This window comes from Pelodiscus sinensis, chromosome 2, assembly GCF_052426305.1.
Source record: "Pelodiscus sinensis isolate ZL-2025 chromosome 2, ASM5242630v1, whole genome shotgun sequence".
NCBI lineage: Eukaryota > Metazoa > Chordata > Testudines > Trionychidae > Pelodiscus > Pelodiscus sinensis.
The window spans coordinates 16932760-16953468 of record NC_143053.1 but is presented as its reverse complement, the minus strand read 5'-3'; the positions used below and the strand labels follow the sequence as shown (position 1 = coordinate 16953468).

The 20709-nt window shown below is 45.0% G+C and overlaps 1 protein-coding gene across 2 annotated transcripts in view; it reads right to left on the bottom strand.

The window, feature by feature from the left end:
* The window catches only part of ADCY8 (adenylate cyclase 8), a 217516-nt gene extending 197979 nt beyond the window's left edge, over nucleotides 1-19537 (bottom strand). For both annotated transcript variants that reach the window (XM_075920134.2, XM_075920135.2), the window contains exon 1: nucleotides 17022-19537. In XM_075920134.2, coding sequence (XP_075776249.1) covers nucleotides 17022-17915 — 894 coding nt within the window. In that variant the 5' untranslated portion in view covers nucleotides 17916-19537. The remainder of the gene's footprint in view (nucleotides 1-17021) is intronic.
* Between the last annotated feature and the right edge of the window lie 1172 nt (nucleotides 19538-20709).

Below are 20709 nucleotides of genomic sequence, written 5' to 3'. Positions count from 1 at the left end.
CCAAAATATTCATCATTCCTTCCAGATTCCTGTACTTTAAAAAGCTGATGGATACGTGCCTTCAAAATCCTTTATTAAAGCAGACGAATTTTAGATAGTTGTTCTGAACTGTGCTGATGTGTATTTGTGCTCTGGAAATGAAGATATGTTGTTGAATGAGTGAATTGCCCTTCACAAGATGAAAAAATTATTAAAATACCTCAGCAAGGTCTCCGTTTATTGCTTCTGAAGAGAACATTAGCTATTATGTTGCCTGAATTACAATTCTGTGCTGCTGCTAAGAGTCTTAGCTTATTTGGACAAGGTGGGAAGCATTTTATATTCATTGAGCTACAAGGAAAAGCCGATCCTCAGCTTCTTGGCATCTAATGTAGTCACTTACAGCTTTGTAAAGGTGTGCCAGATGCTCATCCCACAAAGATGCTTCTGCTGCTACAGTGACAGATATCAGTCTTAAACTCAGTGGCTCCAGTCCCAAGAGCTTTTCTCCTAAACAGAGGACTCTGCCAATGGTGTAGGGTCTCCATAGCTGCTCTTAAGGACCCCCACCTATCCTCAAGATTCCCTGCGAAAGAGGGAATGGTTAGCAGCAAGGAATCTTGGCCAGAACATTTCCAAATCTTATTCCCAGCAACCCCAAATCTTATTCAATGCCATTTTTTCTATATTTTAGAATTTCTGTTATTTTTATAAAAGTACCATAGGGCCCCTGCATAATTGTAAGCACATGAATAGGCCAATGTAGAGCTAAGCAATAACGGATGTTTTGTTTGGGGGTCTGCTCTGCAAAATCTGGGAGCAGAGGAAGAAGAGGCTCGTTTCAAACTGAAATTGATTTGTTTTTTGCTTTTCGTGCCAAAACAAATCAAAAAAACAAACAAACAAACAACAATAAAACAGAATTTGTTTCTGTGTTAAACAAAATGCACTGTTTGATTGAAAGCAAAAGTTTTTGATCTTTCATTTTGTTTTCGGCTAGATACCAAAAGTACCCACCACTTTTGAATAAAAAAGTCAAAATAAAGCATTTCAAAATACAGTAAACTTCCGATAATCCAGCACCTTTAGAACCCAGGGGGTGTCAGATTATCAGATATGCCGGACTATCGGAAGGGGGGGCTATGAGGGGTCTAGGATGGTGTGGGGAGGATGCCACCCCAGACCCCTCATAGCCCCCCCTTCCGGTAGTCCGGTTCTGCCCCAGGTGTCCCCGATTCTGTCGCTGCTGGTCAGTTTCAGCAGCAGCTGAATCGGGATGCCTAGGGCAGAGCAGCTGGGGTGTTGCCGGGTTGGTCTGGTAGCACCGCCCCTTGGCGCTGCGAGATCAACCCGTCAGCACCTCAGTTGCTCTTGGGGACGCCTGGGGCAGAGCAGCTGGGATGCTGCCGGGTTGGTCCCACAACGCCAAGGGGCGGCGCTACCAGACCAACCCGGCAGCACCCCAGCTGCTCTGCCTCAGGCATCCCCAAGTCAGCCGCTGCTGAAACTGACCAGCGGCTGACTCCAAGAAGCCCAGGGCAGAGCAGCTCTGCCTCAGGCTTCCTGGAGTCAGGCACTGGTCAGTTTCAGCAGTGGCTGAATCGGGGAAGCCGGGGGCAGAGCAGCTCCAATGGTCCGGCTGCCCGGAGCACTTCCAGGTTCCTGATGGTGCTGGACCATCAGGAGTTCCAACCATCAGATGCCGGACCAATGGAGTTTTACTGTATTGGCATATTTTTGAAGGTGAAACTAATTGCTGAATTCAACCTGCATTTGCAAATACTTTTGATGTCTTGAAAAATTTATATTTCGGTGAATGATTTGCCAAAAATACTTCACCCAGTCCAACTCCCACTGGCTTCAACAAGAGAACGCATGTGCTTAAAGTTATGTATGTCTAAGTATCTTGCTGAATCAAGGTTTTAATTAGAAATAGTAAAAATTCTACCCGATAGTTCTTTACTCAAACTTGTGTATACACCTTTTACTAGTCTACTGCATGGCATCTGCACTAAAAGAACATGATCTGTGGCCATATAAAAGCAATGTACATAAAGTTAGAACATGATTCTAAAATTAGGGGTGGCAGAATTTTACAGCTTTGTGTGGCATTGGAACTGGGTGGATTTTTATTAACTCAGCACAAGAAAGAATTGAAGTTAGTTTGTGATTAAAAAATGTAACTGTATAAAAATGGCCTCTTTATATTTGCCATTCTTAATCCCTGTGGTTTCTTTGCTTTCTGCAGTACATGCTGACTTTACTGAACACAACATGTATCACTGCCTTTAGCATTCTACCATTAGTACCAGCTAGATCCTACCTTCTTCTTGCATCACCAGCAATATGGTGGGCTAATTTCTAATTAATGGTTGATATAGGCTATCTTCAAAAGGCAATACACAAAAACCTGTTGGAGAACACTTTAATCTGCCTGGACACTCATTAATGGATCTCCAAGTCACCTTATTGTTTCACACCAATTCCACAAGACAAATACACAGAGAAGGGTTGGAACTTAACTTCATTTACAAGTTTAATTCTTATGCAAATGAAGTCCTCTTACTAAAGGTGCCTCTGCTTATTCTCTGGGAAGATCCTGTGTGCTGTGTAAGTGTGTTACAGGGCCAGCCAGGTGGAGGCACCACCATTATATGTTCTTTATGAGGAAGGAACAGCAGCAAGGGGGTGGATAGGGTTTCCCCAGCGAAACAACATCACCACTGGGGTACTCAGGATCTCCTTTTATGTTAAAACCATCAGGCACCCAGGCACACCTGTGAGTGTGACCTGCTTCCAAGTAACCCGGGGAGGAAAAAGGGGGTTACAGTATGAACAGGGATATTAGCTGGCTCACACAATACCTTCCACACAGTACCAATCCTAGGCTGTGTCCAGACTCCATGCCTCCGTCGACGGAGGCATGTAGATTAGCCAGATCGGAAGAGGGAAATGAAGCCGCGATTAAAATAATCGCGGCTTCATTTAAATTTAAATGGCTGCCCCGATCTGCCGATCAGCTGTTTGTCGGCAGATCGGGAGAGTCTGGACGCGATGCCCCGACAAAGAAGCCTTTCTTCATCGACACAGGTAAGTCTCGTGAAACCAGGTTTACCTGTGTCGATGAAGAAAGGCTTCTTTGTCGGGGCATCGCGTCCAGACTCTCCCGATCTGCCGACAAACAGCTGATCGACAGATCGGGGCAGCCATTTAAATTGAAATGAAGCCGCGATTATTTTAATCGCGGCTTCATTTCCCTCTTCCGATCTGGCTAATCTACATGCCTCCGTCGACGGAGGCATGGAGTCTGGACACAGCCTTTATGACTTAACCAACCAGCCCACAATGGAGGTGCTAATTGTTCTTATCAGCCTTTTGTAACTATTTGAACCATCTACTCACAGTCTCTCTCTTTTTCTCTTTCCCATAAGAACATAAGAAGGTCCATCTAGCCCAGTAGCCTGTCTACCAACAGTGGCCAGTACCAGGTGCCCCAGAGAGGGTGGACCGAAGACAATGATCAAGCGATTTGTCTCCTGCCATCCTTCTCCAGCCTCTGACAAACAGAGGCCAGGGACACCATTTCTATCCCCTGGCTAATAGCCTTTTATGGACCTAACCTCCATGAAATTATCTAGCTTCTCTTTAAACTCCGTTATAGTCCTAGCCTTCACAGCCTTCTCTCCCCCTTCTTTTTTCTCTTTTTTTCACCCTCTTTTTTTATTCTCCCCTCCCCCTTTGCTTATTTATTTTTGGATCTGGACTTCTAATACTCCAGTCATCTGAAGAAGTGGATTGCGCCCACAAAAGCTCATGATACCATCTACATGTTTTGTTAGTCTTTAAGATGCTACTAGTCTATTTGTTGTTTTTTAAGTTTTTTCAAACATCATGCAAGTTTTTTCAAACAAAGCAAACAGATGTGAAATAAACTGAATACCTTCGCCAAGCAAATTCTGGAGGCACAAACACTGAACCTTCCTTGAGATAAGAGAGTTGAGAACACTTTATGCCACAACAAAAATTCTGGGTCCATAGCCTACAGATGCTGCTTAGGTGATGAAGATCAGCAGTGTCCATTGCAAATGAGTCCACTGCTGATGGAGATTGTCAGTGCTTCCCTTAGTGAAAGCACATTGCTGACTTCTGTAAAAGAAGCTGATGATAGAATTCAAATCAATTTACTCCATAAAGTACCATGAAGTTTATAATTGCAGCATCATTATTACAGGTGGCAGAAAAAATACAGCTTCCTTTCCACATTCCAGCTTGAGTTTGTAGCAATGGTAACTAGAAAAGCAGTGTCTTCATTAATTAATGAGTTTATTCTCAATTTTTATATTGCACCTTCTGTTTTCTCTAGTTAAACAAAAACTTTAGGAAAACAGACCATATTATTTTGATGGGTAAAAATAATTAATCTGACTGGAAAGCATGTTACAGAATAAACATGAAACACCACAATGTCATTTTTGCTAAGCCATTTTCCAAATGTAACTGTATATTTAAGGCCTTAAAGGGCATGTCTGAAAAGTGTCTGCATTCAAAGCCTGCAGAGATATCGTCATTGCTATGGAAAGTAATGCCCACTTACTGCCAACATACCTTTCAAGATCTGTGGGTTTTGCAATATGTAGAGTACTTCACCCAGTGTACTAAATACGCCAATAACAATTATGTGGGTGAAACCAGACAATCACTACCCTCTCATGCAATAAAATGATAAAAGACAAAAGCACCATTTTCTCATAATGAGCACTTCATATCTGACCTCTCTATCTTCAGCCTCAAAGGAAACATGCACACCATGTTCAAAACAATGATCCTGGGAGCTTACATCCACAATGTTGCTTGGTCAGAAAAATCATGTTCTTATTAAAGACCCTTGATTTATGGTTTATTACAACAAGCTGTAACCCACCATCCCCCTCCTTTTTGTGGTATGACTTGTAGTTGTTAATGGGCCACTTCACCTTTGATGGTCCCTTAGAATATGTAACTACTTATGCCATACAATCTGTTCCATCTTGTATTTAATTGTGATGCTCTGGGTATGTCTACATTGCAATTAAACACCATCTGTTGTTGGCCTGTGTCAGCTGACTTAGGCTTAGTGGGTGAGGGACAGGCTGAAGGACTGTAAAATTGTGGTCTAGTTTGTGGTAGAACTTCTAAGACCCCACAAGGAGGCAAGATCTTGGAGACCTCAGCAGGGCTCTAGAGCAAACTCTTGTCTCTCTCACCAACTGAAGCTAATCCAATAAAAGATATTATTTCATCCATGTTGTCAATGGAACACGTTCTTGTTCCACAGATTTTTTTGTTTGCTTGTTTGCTAGCTTGCTTGTTTGCTTTGCTTTCAGGATTGAATTTTTACTTCTGAATTTTACTTCTGTTAGCACTACAGCGCAAAAACCAACCAATCAAAAAACAACAAAACCCAAAGACAGTGAAGTCAGGATTCTGTTCCTCCTTCTGTGTCACCAACAAAACCATTTAACAACTGCTATTTAGTTATACATGTGGAAATCCACTAAAGGCAACAAGGTTACCTAGGCGTTAACCAAGGTGTAATTTGACCTGTGGGCTCTTTATTACTAGAGATGGCTGTGAAGGAGAGGATCCAGCTTCATTTCCAGATCTCAGGATGAATTTATAGAGCTGACAGATACTGTAACGTTCATGAAGGTTTCAATGCAATAAACATGTGTGTAACTTTTAATATATGAGTCAGCCCATTGATCTGGACCATGAGGTGGACATTCATAAACAGTCTATAAGCAGGGACCTGCTATTGCTATTTGGATGAATTTACTTTGGAGAATCCCACTTTAAAATGTCTTAGGTTGTCATCACTGCCAATATACAAGTTGGGAGCTGTTACACTGCTACTTGAGGTATTCTTATAGGGTGCTAGCAAAACAATATGGCTTAAGTTTGAAAATATGCATATTCCTTAATGATGAAGGTATAACCCCTACACCTTCTGGGCATGGTATACTCTCCCATCTAGTGGTACCAAGACCATTTAAATAGAGAATACTGAGTCTGCACTACAGCCTTAGCTAATTGTCAGCTGGCTTGTAGCTCATGCATTAGTGGCTCTTACACTAAGCTCCAGAAGTCCCAGGTTTGATTCCATCCACCAGGGTCTGTCAGCCTTAAAAAAAGAGAGAGGTAGTCTTTCTGCAGAAAAGAAAGTTGTAAGCTGTTGAAGAAAATCAATTCTGAGCATGCTCCATGGGCATACTAAGCTTTTCAGTACATGATTGAAGCCCTATCCACTTTGTGTCATCACACGGGAATGATAACATTGTACATGCTTTTTTCTATCTTGAGATCAGGGGCTGCTGCTCTCTGGAGGCTGCTGGGAAATTTTCTGTGAAGGAGCTTGTAACCATTTCATTTTAACCGTGCCCACATTATCAACCTAAAAGCTGTATTTACTGTGGAATAATATGAAAAAATACCACAGCTTCAGTCAAGGTAGCATTACTCTTCATGTTTTGTTGCATTTAGCTCTTTCTGCAAATTTCAAGATTTCATTTAAAATACAACTATAGTTCCAATCCTGCTCCTTCCAAGTCAATCAGAGTTTTGCCATTGACTTTCAGTGGAAGAAGTCCTTAACATGAAAAAGAAGAGTAGAAAACACTACATATGGGCAAGGTAGCCCAGTTAATATTGCTGTAGGAACTGTTAAGATTTGCATTTTTTTATTTTAACTATGCCACTTTGCTCCAGCTTCACAGTGCAGTTGGAAAGAGAAGGCAAGTAACCGACATAAGCAATGGTGCTTTAAACAAACACAGTTTCTCTCACAAATCTCTGAATTGCATTCTCAAAAATGCCATGCCATCTTTGATGGGAACGATCGCTTTTTTTAAGATCTTATTTTTTGAAGAGAAGGGTTTTTTTCCAGAGAGTTAATCAATAAACAGAAATAAAGAAGGGATGAAAAACATTCAGAATTGAATTTCAGATGAGTCATCCTAGAAAATGTAAACTTTGCACTTCAAGGGATGAACACTCATTTACACGAAAGAGCTTGGCACTGTACAGAGGCCTAAAAGTGACCATACTAGTGGTTTGCTCCCATTTATTGCCTCCTGCAGTGCCATGGGGGTGTAAAGTGGCTGTGATATAAATGAGTACTAGGTCCCTACAACAAAAAATCCATCAGAAAATCATCAGATCTGCTGCATAAAGAACAAAGTCATATTTAAACATTTTTTCCTCAAATCACCCTGACTGCATTCATACCTTAATGACTGTTGACACCAAACAGAGAGTAAGTTCTTCCTGCTCTTTGTTGTGGATTGCATGAAAGCTAACAGTAAGGTGCAGAGCATGAGAATAAGTTTGTGTAGTCAACACAGTAATAATAAGAATCCGCACTTACATGACATATTTGGCAAGGAGTTCTTAAAGCCCTTTGCATAACCATTATTTACCTTACCGGAAGATACATTTATATGTATGTATGTAAATGAAGATAGAGAAATATAAAGGGACTTGTCAAGGTCACCCACCATAGCCATGGCAAATTCAGGAGTCAGACCCAAATTCCTCACTCCCAGTCCCTGGATGGAATTGTACACTAGATAAAAATACCTCCCATACAAGAACACAAATGCCTATCATAATAAATTAGATTTAATGTATATTGGAATGATCTCTATAATGATTAGAAGTCTCTAAGAAGCCAGCAATGTTCCCATACGTCCTCCTTAAAGGGCACCTCAGAGATGGGAGACTTGGGGATTATGCAGTCCTGAATAGGGGGAGTACACCCCTTTAATCTGCCTGGTGATTCTGTCTCTTTTCTTTTTGGTTTTATGAGAAGCAAGCCCATTCCAGACACACCACATTTTTTTCCTGGCACAACCAAACCCTTACCTTGCTCTAAATTATAAGAGGAATCTGCATACCAAATTTGGAGTCCCTAGGTCCTGCTGTTTAAGAGGAATTCTGAACAAGCAGACTCTCAAACAGACAAACTCTCTCAAATATATAGATTTTCCACACTATGTCTCCTACTCTGAAAAAGATTTACCAAATTGTTATTAATTATTTGCATGTGGTTATGTCCCAGTCATGGCTCAGCTGAGAATAAGCACAGAACAAAGAGACAGTGCCTCTCTTGAAGAACTGATCACATAGTAAATCAGCACAAATTGGAGAACAGAAGGAATAGTAACGTGCCTGTAATGCAAATCCTTTCTAAGGCTGCATCTAGACTGCATGATTTTGCGGAAATACTTTTAACGGAAAAGTTTTTCCATTAAAAGTATTTCCGCAAAAGAACGTCTAGATTGGCACAGATGCTTTTGTGCAAAAAGTGCTTTTGCATAAAAGCATCCGTGCCCAGTATAGACGCGCTTTTGTGCAAGAACGCTCCGATGGCCATTTTAGCCATCGGGCTTTCTTGTGCAAAAAATTAATGTGCCTGTCTACACTGGCCCTCTTGCACAAGTATTCTTGTGCGAGAGGGCTTATCCCTGAGCGGGAGCGTCAAAGTATTTGCGCAAGAAGCACTGAATTCTTACATTAGAACGTCAGTGCTCTTGCGCAAATTCAAGCGGCCAGTGTAGACCCACAATCGTGAGGAGTAAGGGAAGTTGTCAGGAGACTTTCTCCTGTCGACCTCCCACTGAAGAGCTGCCCCAGAAAATCGATGCAAGATATGTCAACTCAAGCTATGCAATTCACATAGCTGGAGTTGCATATCTTGCATTGATTTTCTCCACCAGTGTAGACCTGGCCCAGGATACCGGTAAATACTTCAGTCCTCTCTGTCTGTGTGTCTGTCTCTCTCTTGGCCTTTGTTTGGAAAAATCAAAAATATTACTAGTGAAATCTTGGCAGCATTGGAGGCTCCCATTGATTTAGTAAGTAGTGATTGTACCCTCTAACTCCAATAGGATTTGCATTCGGAAACAATGTAGGGCAGGGGGGGGCCAACCTAAGCCTGAGAAGGAGCCAGAATTTACCAATGCACATTGCCGAAGATCCACAGTTCTATGTCACCAGCCTTGCTCATTTCCACACCATCACTCCCAGCACATCCCATCCATGGGCAGCCTCATCAGTCAGTGCCTCCTTCTCCCCTTCCTCCTGCCCACTGGGATCAGCGCTCTCAGTGGGAGACACTGAAGGGGGAAAGCATGGGTGTGACAGGTTCAGTGGAGAGGGTGGGAAGTGGCAGGATCCTGGGGGGGAAAGGGTGGAGGAGGGAAAGGGCCTAGGGTAGGGCTGGAGGTTGAACAGTGAGCACCCTGCAGCCCAGTGGAAAGTTGGCACCGGTAGCTCCAGCCCTGGATTTGGTACCTATGCAAGGAGCCACATATTAACTTCTGAAGAGCTGCATGTGGTTCTGGAGCCACAGGCTGGCCATCCCTGATGTTGGGGGTCTAATGAAAAGAACATACTTTGGCATATGAAGTTGTAAAACAATGGGAAAACTCTATTTCAAAATCAAAAATTCTAGTAGATACAAATGAACAAACCAGAAAACTCATGTTCACATTTCATTCAGTTTCATAATTTTTTAAAAGGCAGACAATAGGAATTAAAATAAGATGAAGAGCACCAGGATGAGAAAACAAACAAACCCCCAAGCCCTTTGGATGATGTGCAAGGAATGCTGTTTTTTGCAGTCGTTGATAAAATGGCTGTTGCTGCACTGAAAAGCTTCAGTGGTTCTTCAGAATGCCTCATTGCAGTAGTGGTTAATTAAACCACACAGCAGCCCTCCTCTAAATTATTAAACAATCAGTCTGTAAGCACCTAGAGAATAATTGTGTTATAAGCAGTAGCCAGCATGGATTTGTCAAGAACAAAAGGACTTCAATAACTCAGCCAGGGGATACGGGCGAGGTGGATGAGTGTCTGTGGTCTGTGATGTGAGGGACATCAGACCAGATGATTATGATGGCCCTTCTGGCCTTAAAGTCTGCGTCTTTCCGGCAGGCTTGAGTGAAACCTGGCAGTAAGAGAAACTGGCCAATGACATTCAAGGACTTCTTAAAATAGTTGCTTATAAACAAAACTTGCCTGATGAAAAGTTATTGTGACAGTATGTTTCTCCAGTTTGCATTGTGCAACACGGTACTGGCTTCCCTTCAATTGCTCTGTGGTAGTTTAGGCCGACGCACATCAGCATCAGCAAATACAGATTTAGACACTTATGAAGAGAAGATGGACATAATTGATTCCAAATGACTGAAATTGGAGCAAACTACTACTGTACATGGCAACGTTTTCTAAGCATGTCTCTGTGCTTTAACCTGGAAAGTATTTGTAAGGTTTTGTAGAATTTCTGAGTAACTGTGTTGGCTTTCTGAAATCAAAGATCAGTCCTACACTCTGATCCAAAACACACTGAAGTCAATGGGAGTCTTTCCATTAACCTCAAAGGGCTTTGATCAGACCCTTCATGCAAACTACTGAGTGTCTTCCATCCATTCAGTGCCTAGTAAGACCCCTCTTGTCATGGCTGCAAGCTAGGCTGAACAACCAGCAAATCAATGGGAGTGTTAGCATCTCTCTGGATCTGGCCCTACACACCAAATGGATCACATTTACTCCTGGCTTACATCAGTATAACTGAGATTGGAATCTGTAAATGTTCAGCTATTCACTGCATAAATAACTGGCAGGTTTTGTGCATGTGCCACTGACACAGGCCTAGATTGTAACATAATCTGCTCTGATTAGGGGGATGAATAGCTATACTGCCACAGGAACAGAATAACACAGACAACCATGCTCTCTTGCTTTGGAAACAAGTTACATCACCTCATTCCAAACCACAGCTTGCCCCAATATGTGCCCTGCCATTTACTCTTGTAGTGATGGGGGTAGACCCGGAACTGCACCAACTTCTCCTCCCAATTGCTTACAGGGGGAAATATCAGTTGAATACTGCAGCTATTCCTCCTTCCAGCTCATGGCCAGATTCACAGACTGGACAGCCGTGAATGAGTGTGGGGAATGTTACCCTCTTTTAATCGCTTGCACATGTGAAGAAGATCCATGCCCACACAATCCATTCATGATCAATGATGTCCAAGGGGTGTAGTACATCAGCAGGCAAGAGGGTTTTTTGTTGTTGGAAGTTGCTATTTTGGCCAAACCAGCACATCCCTACGTTTTGTTCATGGGTAAAGAAAAAAAATCAACATCAGAACAATTTTGACAATATTCTATCAAAATGATCGTAGTAACCTTCACTGAGGGCAATTGCACTAGTTCTGCTGTTGTCTGAAACTCAGTGATAAAAAACAGGCTTCATCCCATGTTCCTGCGTGAATTACTCCATTTCTGATGAACTCTCCAAATGCAATTAATCATCAAATTGTAAATATGACTAATGCATTTGTCCTATGTAGCACATTATTGCAGCTGCTCCAGATAAAAGTATTTCCAGTTCTAATCTAATCATGCTTTGACCCACTGGTACCCGTTGGGATATAAAAAGAAACAAGTTCATAATCCAATCTAAAAAAATACAATCAGTTTATAAGTCACCCCAGGTAAAAAATGGTAGTAAAACTGGACAGTACATTGAGCTATAAAGGAGGATTCAGGGATAAAGAGTGAAACAGATTAATCATTTTTTGACTTTCATATACAAATCGGTCTTTAAAAGAATTTTAGACTAAAATATTTTAAAGGATACAGTACTATATGGCAAAATTCCCACACTGATACAATAAATTATTGGAAATAATGAAGATGAAAGTGTGTTTACAAAATCTTTTAGCCCCATGATGCATGTATACTAGTTTGTTATTGTAGGGTTGCCAATTGTCATTTTTTATAATAATTCTGAAATATATCTGGAAAATACCCCAGCCCACATAAATCTGAAGAACATAATTTCTGCAAAGAGATTTATTAACAGAAGGATCACATTACAGATCAAACTAATTTTGGTAGTGCTCTTTAACTCTTTGTAAAAGCCCTGTTTAATGTACCTATTTAGGACTAGCTCCTCCAAGCCATCAGTTTGAGTAGCTATTTCTCACATGGGTAGGCTCATTGACTTCAGTGGGACTTTTGTGAGCAATGGTTGCAGGAGTGGAGCATAAAAATCCAGTTTATGTACAACATGGCTCACAGCCTGTCAGAAATAATATCTATAGCATCATCAGCCTATATTGTTTATTCCTGTAAAATGCAGTGAATTGTTTATTCATCACTATTTTCCTGAAGCAGATAATTTACTCTTTATATTTTATAATCCAATAGAGGAAAACACATTCGTAAATACAATACAAACAGAAGCTTGGTGGCAATTCATTTATAGGAATATCCACTGTCTGATTATTTTTTAAAAAGATTATAAAATGAGTTATGTTTTAAGCAGGTAAAGACTTTGATCCTGATCCTGCTATCCTTACTCAGGGAAAATTCCTAGGGAAGTCAGCAAAAGCATTGCCTTCACCAGAACTCCAGGATCAGACACTCGTTTGGGGCTTTAACGCTAGCAAGCATTGAATATTGCCTGTAGAATTCACAGCACTCCCAACTGGAAGTCAATGGGAGATAAGAATTTGTGGAATCTCCCAACAGGTGCTAGGCACCTGGTGGAAATGGGCCAGAGCAGATCTAATTTTCTTTTTTTTTAATCTCATTTCTCATTTCACTGCTCTTACTCTCTCTCTCCCTCTCCCCTTTCTCCCTGAAAGGGCTATAAGTAAATCATAGATTAAATAATAGTTTGGAAAAGCAGTGTTGGGAAATTCAGATAACCCCTTGAAAATGATGGCTGGAGAAAATGGTGAACTATGGGCAATATTTATATGCATTAAAATGTGTGTGCCTTCAATCACAAAAATTACAGCCACCCGAAACGGCAAGCTCTGTGTGTCTGATATTCAACATTACTGAAGACTTTCAGCTGCATCTTGGTACATAAAATAATAAATTTTATTATAAAAATTGGATGCATTAGGATGCAGAGAAAACAGAACACATAGTACTTGATTCCACTCTCACCCCACTGTAACGCTATTGATTTTGATGGAGTTATTCCTGATTTACACCAATGTAAGAAAAGAATCAGACCCATTGTCCACATGGATACTACTGGATAAGCTAATGAACTAGCTACATTACAGGCCATGCTATTGTACTCAATACTGTACACAATATTTGCTCTGCATGAAATCCCCATTGAAGTCAATGGAAAAACTCCTATTTCCAGAAAATCTCAGAATTTTGCCCCCTGTCTTTTCCATCTTTCATTGCATTTTTTAATTCATGCAGCTGATTTAATGTAGGTAACTATACAGCTTCCTGACTCTCCAGATGGCTAAATTATTGTAGCTTTCATAACACTATTAGAGAAGCAACACGGGTGAGATAATTTGTTTTTATTTTTATTTTATCTTTTATTATCTCAGTGCTCCCTTGTTAATATATTGGGTTCAACACAGCTACTACACTGTATATAATATTATTAGATAGACATGGATCATTGAATCTTATATTTACAATCTGGTACAATAAACCATAAGATAAAACAGAAGGGTTTTAGCTGGAAGATTAGTATATCTGAATTTTCCTACAGATTTATGTCCTTGGGCAAGTCATTTAAACTATCTGTGCCTATCTGTAAAATAATCTTAACAGTATTATTGGACTTATATCATTAATACTTTTAAAATGCTTTAAAAGTCTCTGGTGGGAATGGCAGTAACAGTGGAAAGTGACCCTTTGGCTTTTATCTTCCCATGTAAGTATACAGAGCCTAGTACATTGTGGCCATGATAAGAATAACAATAAGAGGTATTCTAAACTAAATGGTAGGGCAGCCATCACATCACAGACACTTTATAATGTGCTGCCCCCACACAATGAATGGTGTTTAATGGTTTCCTGTTCCTTCACTTTACCATGCAAAAAATCAATACCGTGTACAAGGCAGATAATGTGGTGTGAATTATAATTCATTGTCTTAGTGCAGTACCTGGTTGCATCTTAGTGCAGGAACAGAAAACTTACCCTAAAAATACCTTTCCATATAGACAATAGGGCCAATTCTGTGGGAAGTCCTGAGCACATTCAACTCCCATTGACTTCACAGGGGCTGAAGGAGTTCAATACCTTGCAGGAGTTTCTAAGCACCTTGCAGGATCATGCCCGCCGTTTGGACTGGCAGAAAGGTAGCTTATGGAATACCAAATGAAGCTGGGTGAGGAGACAAGCTGCGATTGGCCGTAAAAAGAAACCACAAGAGGGAGCCAAATGAAAATGTTCTACAGCCCAAAATAAAAAACAGGCAAAAAGATGTTCAGCACCAACAACCGGAGGAGAGCGCCCAGTGTAAATAGAGGTCACAGGCCTGCCAGCTGCTAGCTTTATTTACCATTCGATGCCTCCTCCACTTTAATACAAGATCAAAAAATAAAGTAGTCTGAGCTGTGAATTCTCTGAAACATTGTTTCACTGAAGTGGAGGGAGAGATATTTATACTCTTACATGTCTCTCTATTCCCTTAAGCAAAGGAATGCAGGGAGGAAGGAAAGAAAAAGAGAAGCAAAATGGGGAGGAGGAGGAAGCGAAATGCCAAATAAATGCTAATGCCCTTTCCACTGGCAGAGAAGGGAAGGACGAGGTCAAATACAATATTTTAGTGGAGAAAAAAGTGCTGAGGTGAGTTTAAATTTGATACTTTAAATAACTGGGTCTGATAATTTAAATAACTGGGTAATTTGATAGTTTAAATAACTGGGTCTGTTAAGGCGCAAAACAACACCAGTGTAGCCTGTTTACTGGTTCTATATCTTTAGTTCATAAATACGATCATATAACAAGTAATTTGTCGTTTTGCATGGTTCAACAGCATTTCATTCATATAACTGACTAGGTATTGTACTGTCAAATAGCAGGGGTAATAGGCATCTCTCCCAGGAAATGTCTATGTTATGAATGAGCCTCCCTCCCCCTCCCAAAAAAGACTAGCTAAATGCATTGAAATGAGTGCAACAAATTATACGGTATTACTCACAATGAAAAAAAATCAAGGAAGTACATTTCTATAACTGAAACTGCATTGGGATGGAATTCTTTTAAAACCTGACATAGAAAATTATTTTGATTGTTATAAGTACACCTTTTATTTATGTTTATGCAGCAGACTTCACATTACAGCACAACTATTTCATTTTCTCCAACAGCTAACACTAAGTCAGAACACCCTGCATCCTCTCTCTGAATCATAACGAGCCTACACATTAACAAGCAAAGGCAGCCAATCATACCAGCTGTTACAGTAAATGAATGCAATCAGAAATAAGGCAAAGCTCCTACATGTGCATGCAATGACCATAAGGCAAATGGAATTGAATAGCTACAATAGTAAAGGACACAAGCAGTATCAACTGGCTGCCATAAGACCAGTTTGTGGCAGTTGATTGCCAGGAGACCAATCTAGTCCAAACTCCTGTAAGAATGTGCACAACTTCTACTTGCATGTCTCTTGCAGTCATGTGTCAACAACAGCAGAAGATACAAACGAGGCTAGATACTGTCTCCAAATAAGAAAAATGACGCTATTTCTGTGTTTCCCTCTACCTGAGATTAACTCTCCCCTTGCCTTCCCTCTTTAGTCAATCAAGTTTCCATGATAATCTGATCTGAAATACTGGGAGCACAGAACCATGACATTCTGGAAGAGAGGGAAAGATTGAGTTCTGCATTGCTGCTTAGTGTGGGGGGGGGGGGAAGGGGGAGAGGGAAGAAATGTCATACTTCCCAGGTACACAGGGATGTTGCAGTTTTTAGTACATTAGTGTGTGTAATATGAGGATGAAAGGGGTTATGGGAGTATAAAGTAATATTAGCCCTAAATGTACTCTTTCTATCCTTCTTTACTGCCCCGACACAGTTAACATTTTCAGAACCAAGCCTCTGTTCAGGCCCCAGCTTGTCCCAAAAGGGCTCTGACATCCAGAAAACTGCGAAGTCTGCACTTGCTCATACAACCTCCACCAGGAAATCAAATCTGTCTTAAGTGAGTCCTGCAAAGTGCCCAGTTTAATTTCGTTTGCCCCAAGAAGATCCATCTCTACCAGCAAACTAGTTTTGGGTGGCCGTTTGGATGGCTGCCTAAGAACTGGCTTCAAAATCCTTTGAATTCACTGGGAGTCTTTCCATTACCCTCAGACGTTTCATTGCACATGAGGAGAGACTAACTTTACAAGTTGGAAAAGTAGCTGCTAAGGAGGGATCTGATGGAGATCTATAAAATCGTGAATGGGGTAGAGAAAGTAAATACCTGTTATTTACTCTTTCAGATAGAACAGAAGCCAGGAGTAACCCAATGAAATTAATAGCAGGTTTAAAAGAAAATAAAACCTTTCTTCACACCACCCACAGTCATCCTGCAGAACTCATTGCCAGGGGATGTTGTGAAGGCCAAATGATAACAGGATACAAAAAAAGAATTGGGTAAATTAATGGAGAATAGGACCATCAATGGCTATTTGCCAAGAGTCTTTGGGCATCCCTAGCTTCTGCCAGAAATTAGGACTGGACAACAAGGGAGGGATCACTCAATATCTGGCCTGTTCTCTTCATTCCCTTGGAAGCACTCTACCCTGACCACTATAGAAGGACCTTTCGTGTGATCAAGTATGGTTATTCTTAAGTTCTTACAGGAAAGAAAACAACGAATAACATTTCACATGTTTCTACAGCACTTTCCATGCCAGCATCTCAAAATGCTCCACATAGCCAACGCCCCTAGGAAGTAGGAGAGAAGTTTAAGAACGAGGAAACCTAGAGGCACCAAATAAATGATTTGCCAGAGATCGGAGAACTCAAACCCATCGCTCCATGCCCCTGGCCCCCAATGCATGCACTTCACCCAGACTATGCTCCTTCTTCCAGGGGGCATCCCTACTGTCATCCATGTCTCTTCTCTGTCCTTTTCCTCCCAGTGACACACATTTCAAGGCATAAAGAAACTATGAGCTATTTAGACACCCCCCTTCCATCATCCTGGAAGTGCCCCGTTAGTAAGAGAGTACCTGATTGATGGAAGTCACTGCCCGCCTAGGGATAACCAACTGCATGACGAGCTGCAGGAGGGAGGTCACCAGGCCGGCCAGGATGGCCCAGGTGAGGGGCAGCGGAAGCATGCTGTAGGTGGCAAAGAGGGTGAAGAGCACGTAGCCGATCCCATCACCCAGGAGGCCAAAGCCCAGGCCAGCAGCCAGGATCTGTGTGGCCATGGCGACCCAAGTCACCACCCCGCTGTACTGCAGGTAAGTGTAGGAGGTCGTGTCCTTCCTGACCACCACTAAGGCACAGATGACCACCTCGATGCCGGTGAAGAAGCCCAGCAGGATGCCCTTGATGGGGTCCATGGGGGCCGAGGCCAGGGTCAGGTGGAGGAGCAGCAAGGTCAGCTTGGTGAGCACGTCCAGGATGTTCATGACCACCTCGGACTTGCGCCTCTGGCCCAGGAAGTAGCGCTGGTAGAGGCGCTCCAGGTCCCGGGACTTGAAGGAGTTGCGCAGCGTGGGGAAGATGACCCCGCGGTAGGTGTAGCCCCAGCTGAGGAAGAAGTCGGAGTTGCTGGGGGCGCAGTCTAGGTGCAGGAAGCCCAGGTCCCCGCTGCTGCTGCTGCGCTCCGGGAAGACTTTGGTGCCCCCGTTGTTGTGGCGCTGGGACGCGCGCCGCGGGGGGTGGTGGTTGGGGCAGCAGGAGTCCTGGGAGCCCAGGGCTTTGCCCCCGCCGCCGCTGCTGCTGCCCCCGCTGCTGCTGCTCTGCTCCTGGATGAAGCGCTGCTCGGTGATGTGGCGCACCGCGGTCTGCCACAGCAGGCGCTGGGGTCTGGCGCGGCCGCTTCCCGGCGGGGTCCGGTTGATGGTGTAGAGCTCCTGGCTGTCGCTCAGGCACCGCACCTCGGACAGCTCCATGGCTGCTGGGGAGCAGCGGGGGGCGGGGGCGGCCGGAGGGGAGTCGGGCTGGGCGAGCGTCACATGGAGAGGCAGACGTCCCGCGGGGTCGGGGGCGCTTAGTGGCGGGGGGCAGGTAGCTCCGTGCCTGGCGCGCCAGCCCCCCCTGGCAGCCCGGGCGCCGGCAGAGCCCGCGTGGTCCCCTGCATGCCGCGTGTCCCGGCTCGCTTCTGGCACGGGCGGGCTGGGGCTGGGCGGGGGAGGGAAGCGGGCTGGACCGGGGGGCTGGCTCTTGCCGCCGGCTTGTTTCTAGCCACGCCGCTGGGCTGTCTCGCTGGGCTCCGCGCGGCGCGGGGCGGAGACGGCGGGAAGGAGCGCGGGCGGGCGGAGGCGCCCCAGCCTGGGTCCCATCCAGGGATCCGCCGCCCTAGCCCCGAGCGGTGGCTCTGCTGAGCCGGGACCGGCCGCTGCTGTTACTCCGCCCGGGCTCGGGGACGCATGGAGCCGCCGGGCAGCAGCAGCCCCCGCGGGCCGCAGCGAGAGGCGCTCACAGCAGGGGGCCGGGCCGGCGCGGGGCGCGGGGCGGGCGTGGCACCGGTGGGCTCGGCATCCCGAGCGGCTCCCCCGCGCACCTCCAGCCACGCGGGGTCTCGCTGGCGAGCGGCCGCTGGCAGCGCCACATGTCCGGCCGGGGCGGCCGCGCTCGCTCACTGCTCTCCCCGACCGGCGCCGCGAGCCATGGCGGGACACCCCGCCCGCCGAGCCGCGCCGGGAGCGCCCGGGACGCGGAGCTGCCGCTGGGTTCCGGGCGGATCAGTTCCAGGACAGACCCGGGACAGGCGCGGGCAGCTGCCTCGGGCGGGAGTCCGCGGGCCCCGCCAAGCAGAGCGGCAGCGTGGGCACCAGGCGGACACTCATGCGCGCTCGGCGGCCCTGGGCTTAATCCAGACCCGGTCCCTTCTTCCCCGCGGCGCTGAGCCCCAGCCGGGCTCCCCGGGGCGCGCGTGGCAGGCGGCGGGGGGAGCGGGGCGTGGGGTGAGCTCCTCCAGCCGGGGCGGCGGGCATGAGCGGCAGCGGCGCGGAGAGCATTAGCGCCCGGGATAGACGGATGAGCGGAGTCAAGACCCGCCGCGGTGTCCGGGGGGCTGCGGCTGCTGCTCCAGCTGCTACTGGGAAGAGGCAGAGCCCGGCACGGTCAGCTGATGCCCGGTGACGTCAAGCTCCAGGCTCTTGCCCTCCCCTGCTGTCCAGTTACAGCGGAATCAGCCCCGGTGCCGAGGCTGCAAGTCAGGACCTGGCTCGGCTCAGAGGCGCGGTGGAAAGCGGCCACTGACTCCTCTTAGCGATGAAGGGACTGAAGCGAAGTGTGGGTTAAGTGCCCACAATGAGCCGGAGGGGAGAGAAAAAAATCAAGAGAACCAGCCCTCCCTTGCTTAAAACGGAGCCTGCCGTGCAAAGGAGAGGCGCGCAGCAATCAGCAGGCACCGGGAGAGCCAGCGGTGGGTAGGACTTCGTGACTTCTGCTCTCCCTCCTCATTATAAAACTCACCTCCGGTGAAAAACTTGAAAAACAACAAATAGTTTAGTAGCACCTTAAAGACTAACAAAACATGTAGCTGGTATTTTGAGCTTTCCTGGGCAAAACCCACTTCTTCAGATGACTTTAGTATTAAAAGTCCAGATCCAAGAATAAATAAGGGGAAGGGGGGAGGGGAGAAAACAGTTCAAATTACAAGAGGCTGATAAGAACAGCTAGCCCCTCTATTGTTTGGTTGGTTGGTTAAGTCATTAAGATGTGGAAGGTAGTGTACCAGCCAGCCTATATCTGTTCATTCCAATCTGATAAGAATTAAACTTGTAAATAAACTTAAGATCCAACCCTTCCCCGTGTATTTGGCTTGTGGAATTGGCCTGAAACAACACAGTGATTTGGAGATCCATTAATGACATCTTGTAAACAGGCTTTAGGAAAGATTCCAATGGCTAGTTAGTATTTGTATTACAGTACCCATCCAGGGTAATGTCCTCTCACACACACTTAGATTTGAGCCCAAACGCCTCTTATCAGTCACACACATATCATGCTGACTCAGGTCAGCAGTGCTCTGGATCAGGGGCCTAAGATCCATCAAGAACAAAGGTCCAAGCCCTGCCATTTTGCAGTGTGGATGCAAGTCAAGCCTCATACCCAGGGCTGGCTCGAGCCATTCCTGCACCCTGGGCAGTGGGTGTGCGACGCATGCGTGGCTCCGCCCCCGGGCACCCGGCGCATACACGGCCCCGCCCCCCGGTGCGCTGCGCACCTTACAGCTGCAATCGGGTGCACGGCGCCTAATTGCAGCTCTAAGGGGCACCCCTGGCCCCAGGCGCACGGCGCCTGATGGCAGCTCTAAGAGGTGCCGCACAGCCCCCGACCCTGGGCGCATGGTGCCCCTTATAGTTGCCATCAGGCGCCCCCCATAGGTTGGCACCCCAGCGAGCTCCCCCCCTTAATCCGGCCCTGCTCATACCCCAGTCACGTGGTCTGCATAATGCAGTATTGACATGTTAGTATGGCTGGAAGACCCGGGCCCAGCAATTGTTAACAATGCAATGTAAACACTCAAACATTGAGTTCATAAGTCTGAGTCTCCCAGACTTGGATTTACAATTCAATGTGAATGTCCCTCCAGGTTGACAAATGCCTTTGATGTCGACCGCAGAGCGTCCAGACTACTGCGCTGAGCTGAAAAACAGCTGATCGGCTCAGCGCGGCAGCCATTTTAATTTAAATGAAGCAGCAATTATTTAAATTGCCACTTCATTTTCCTATGCC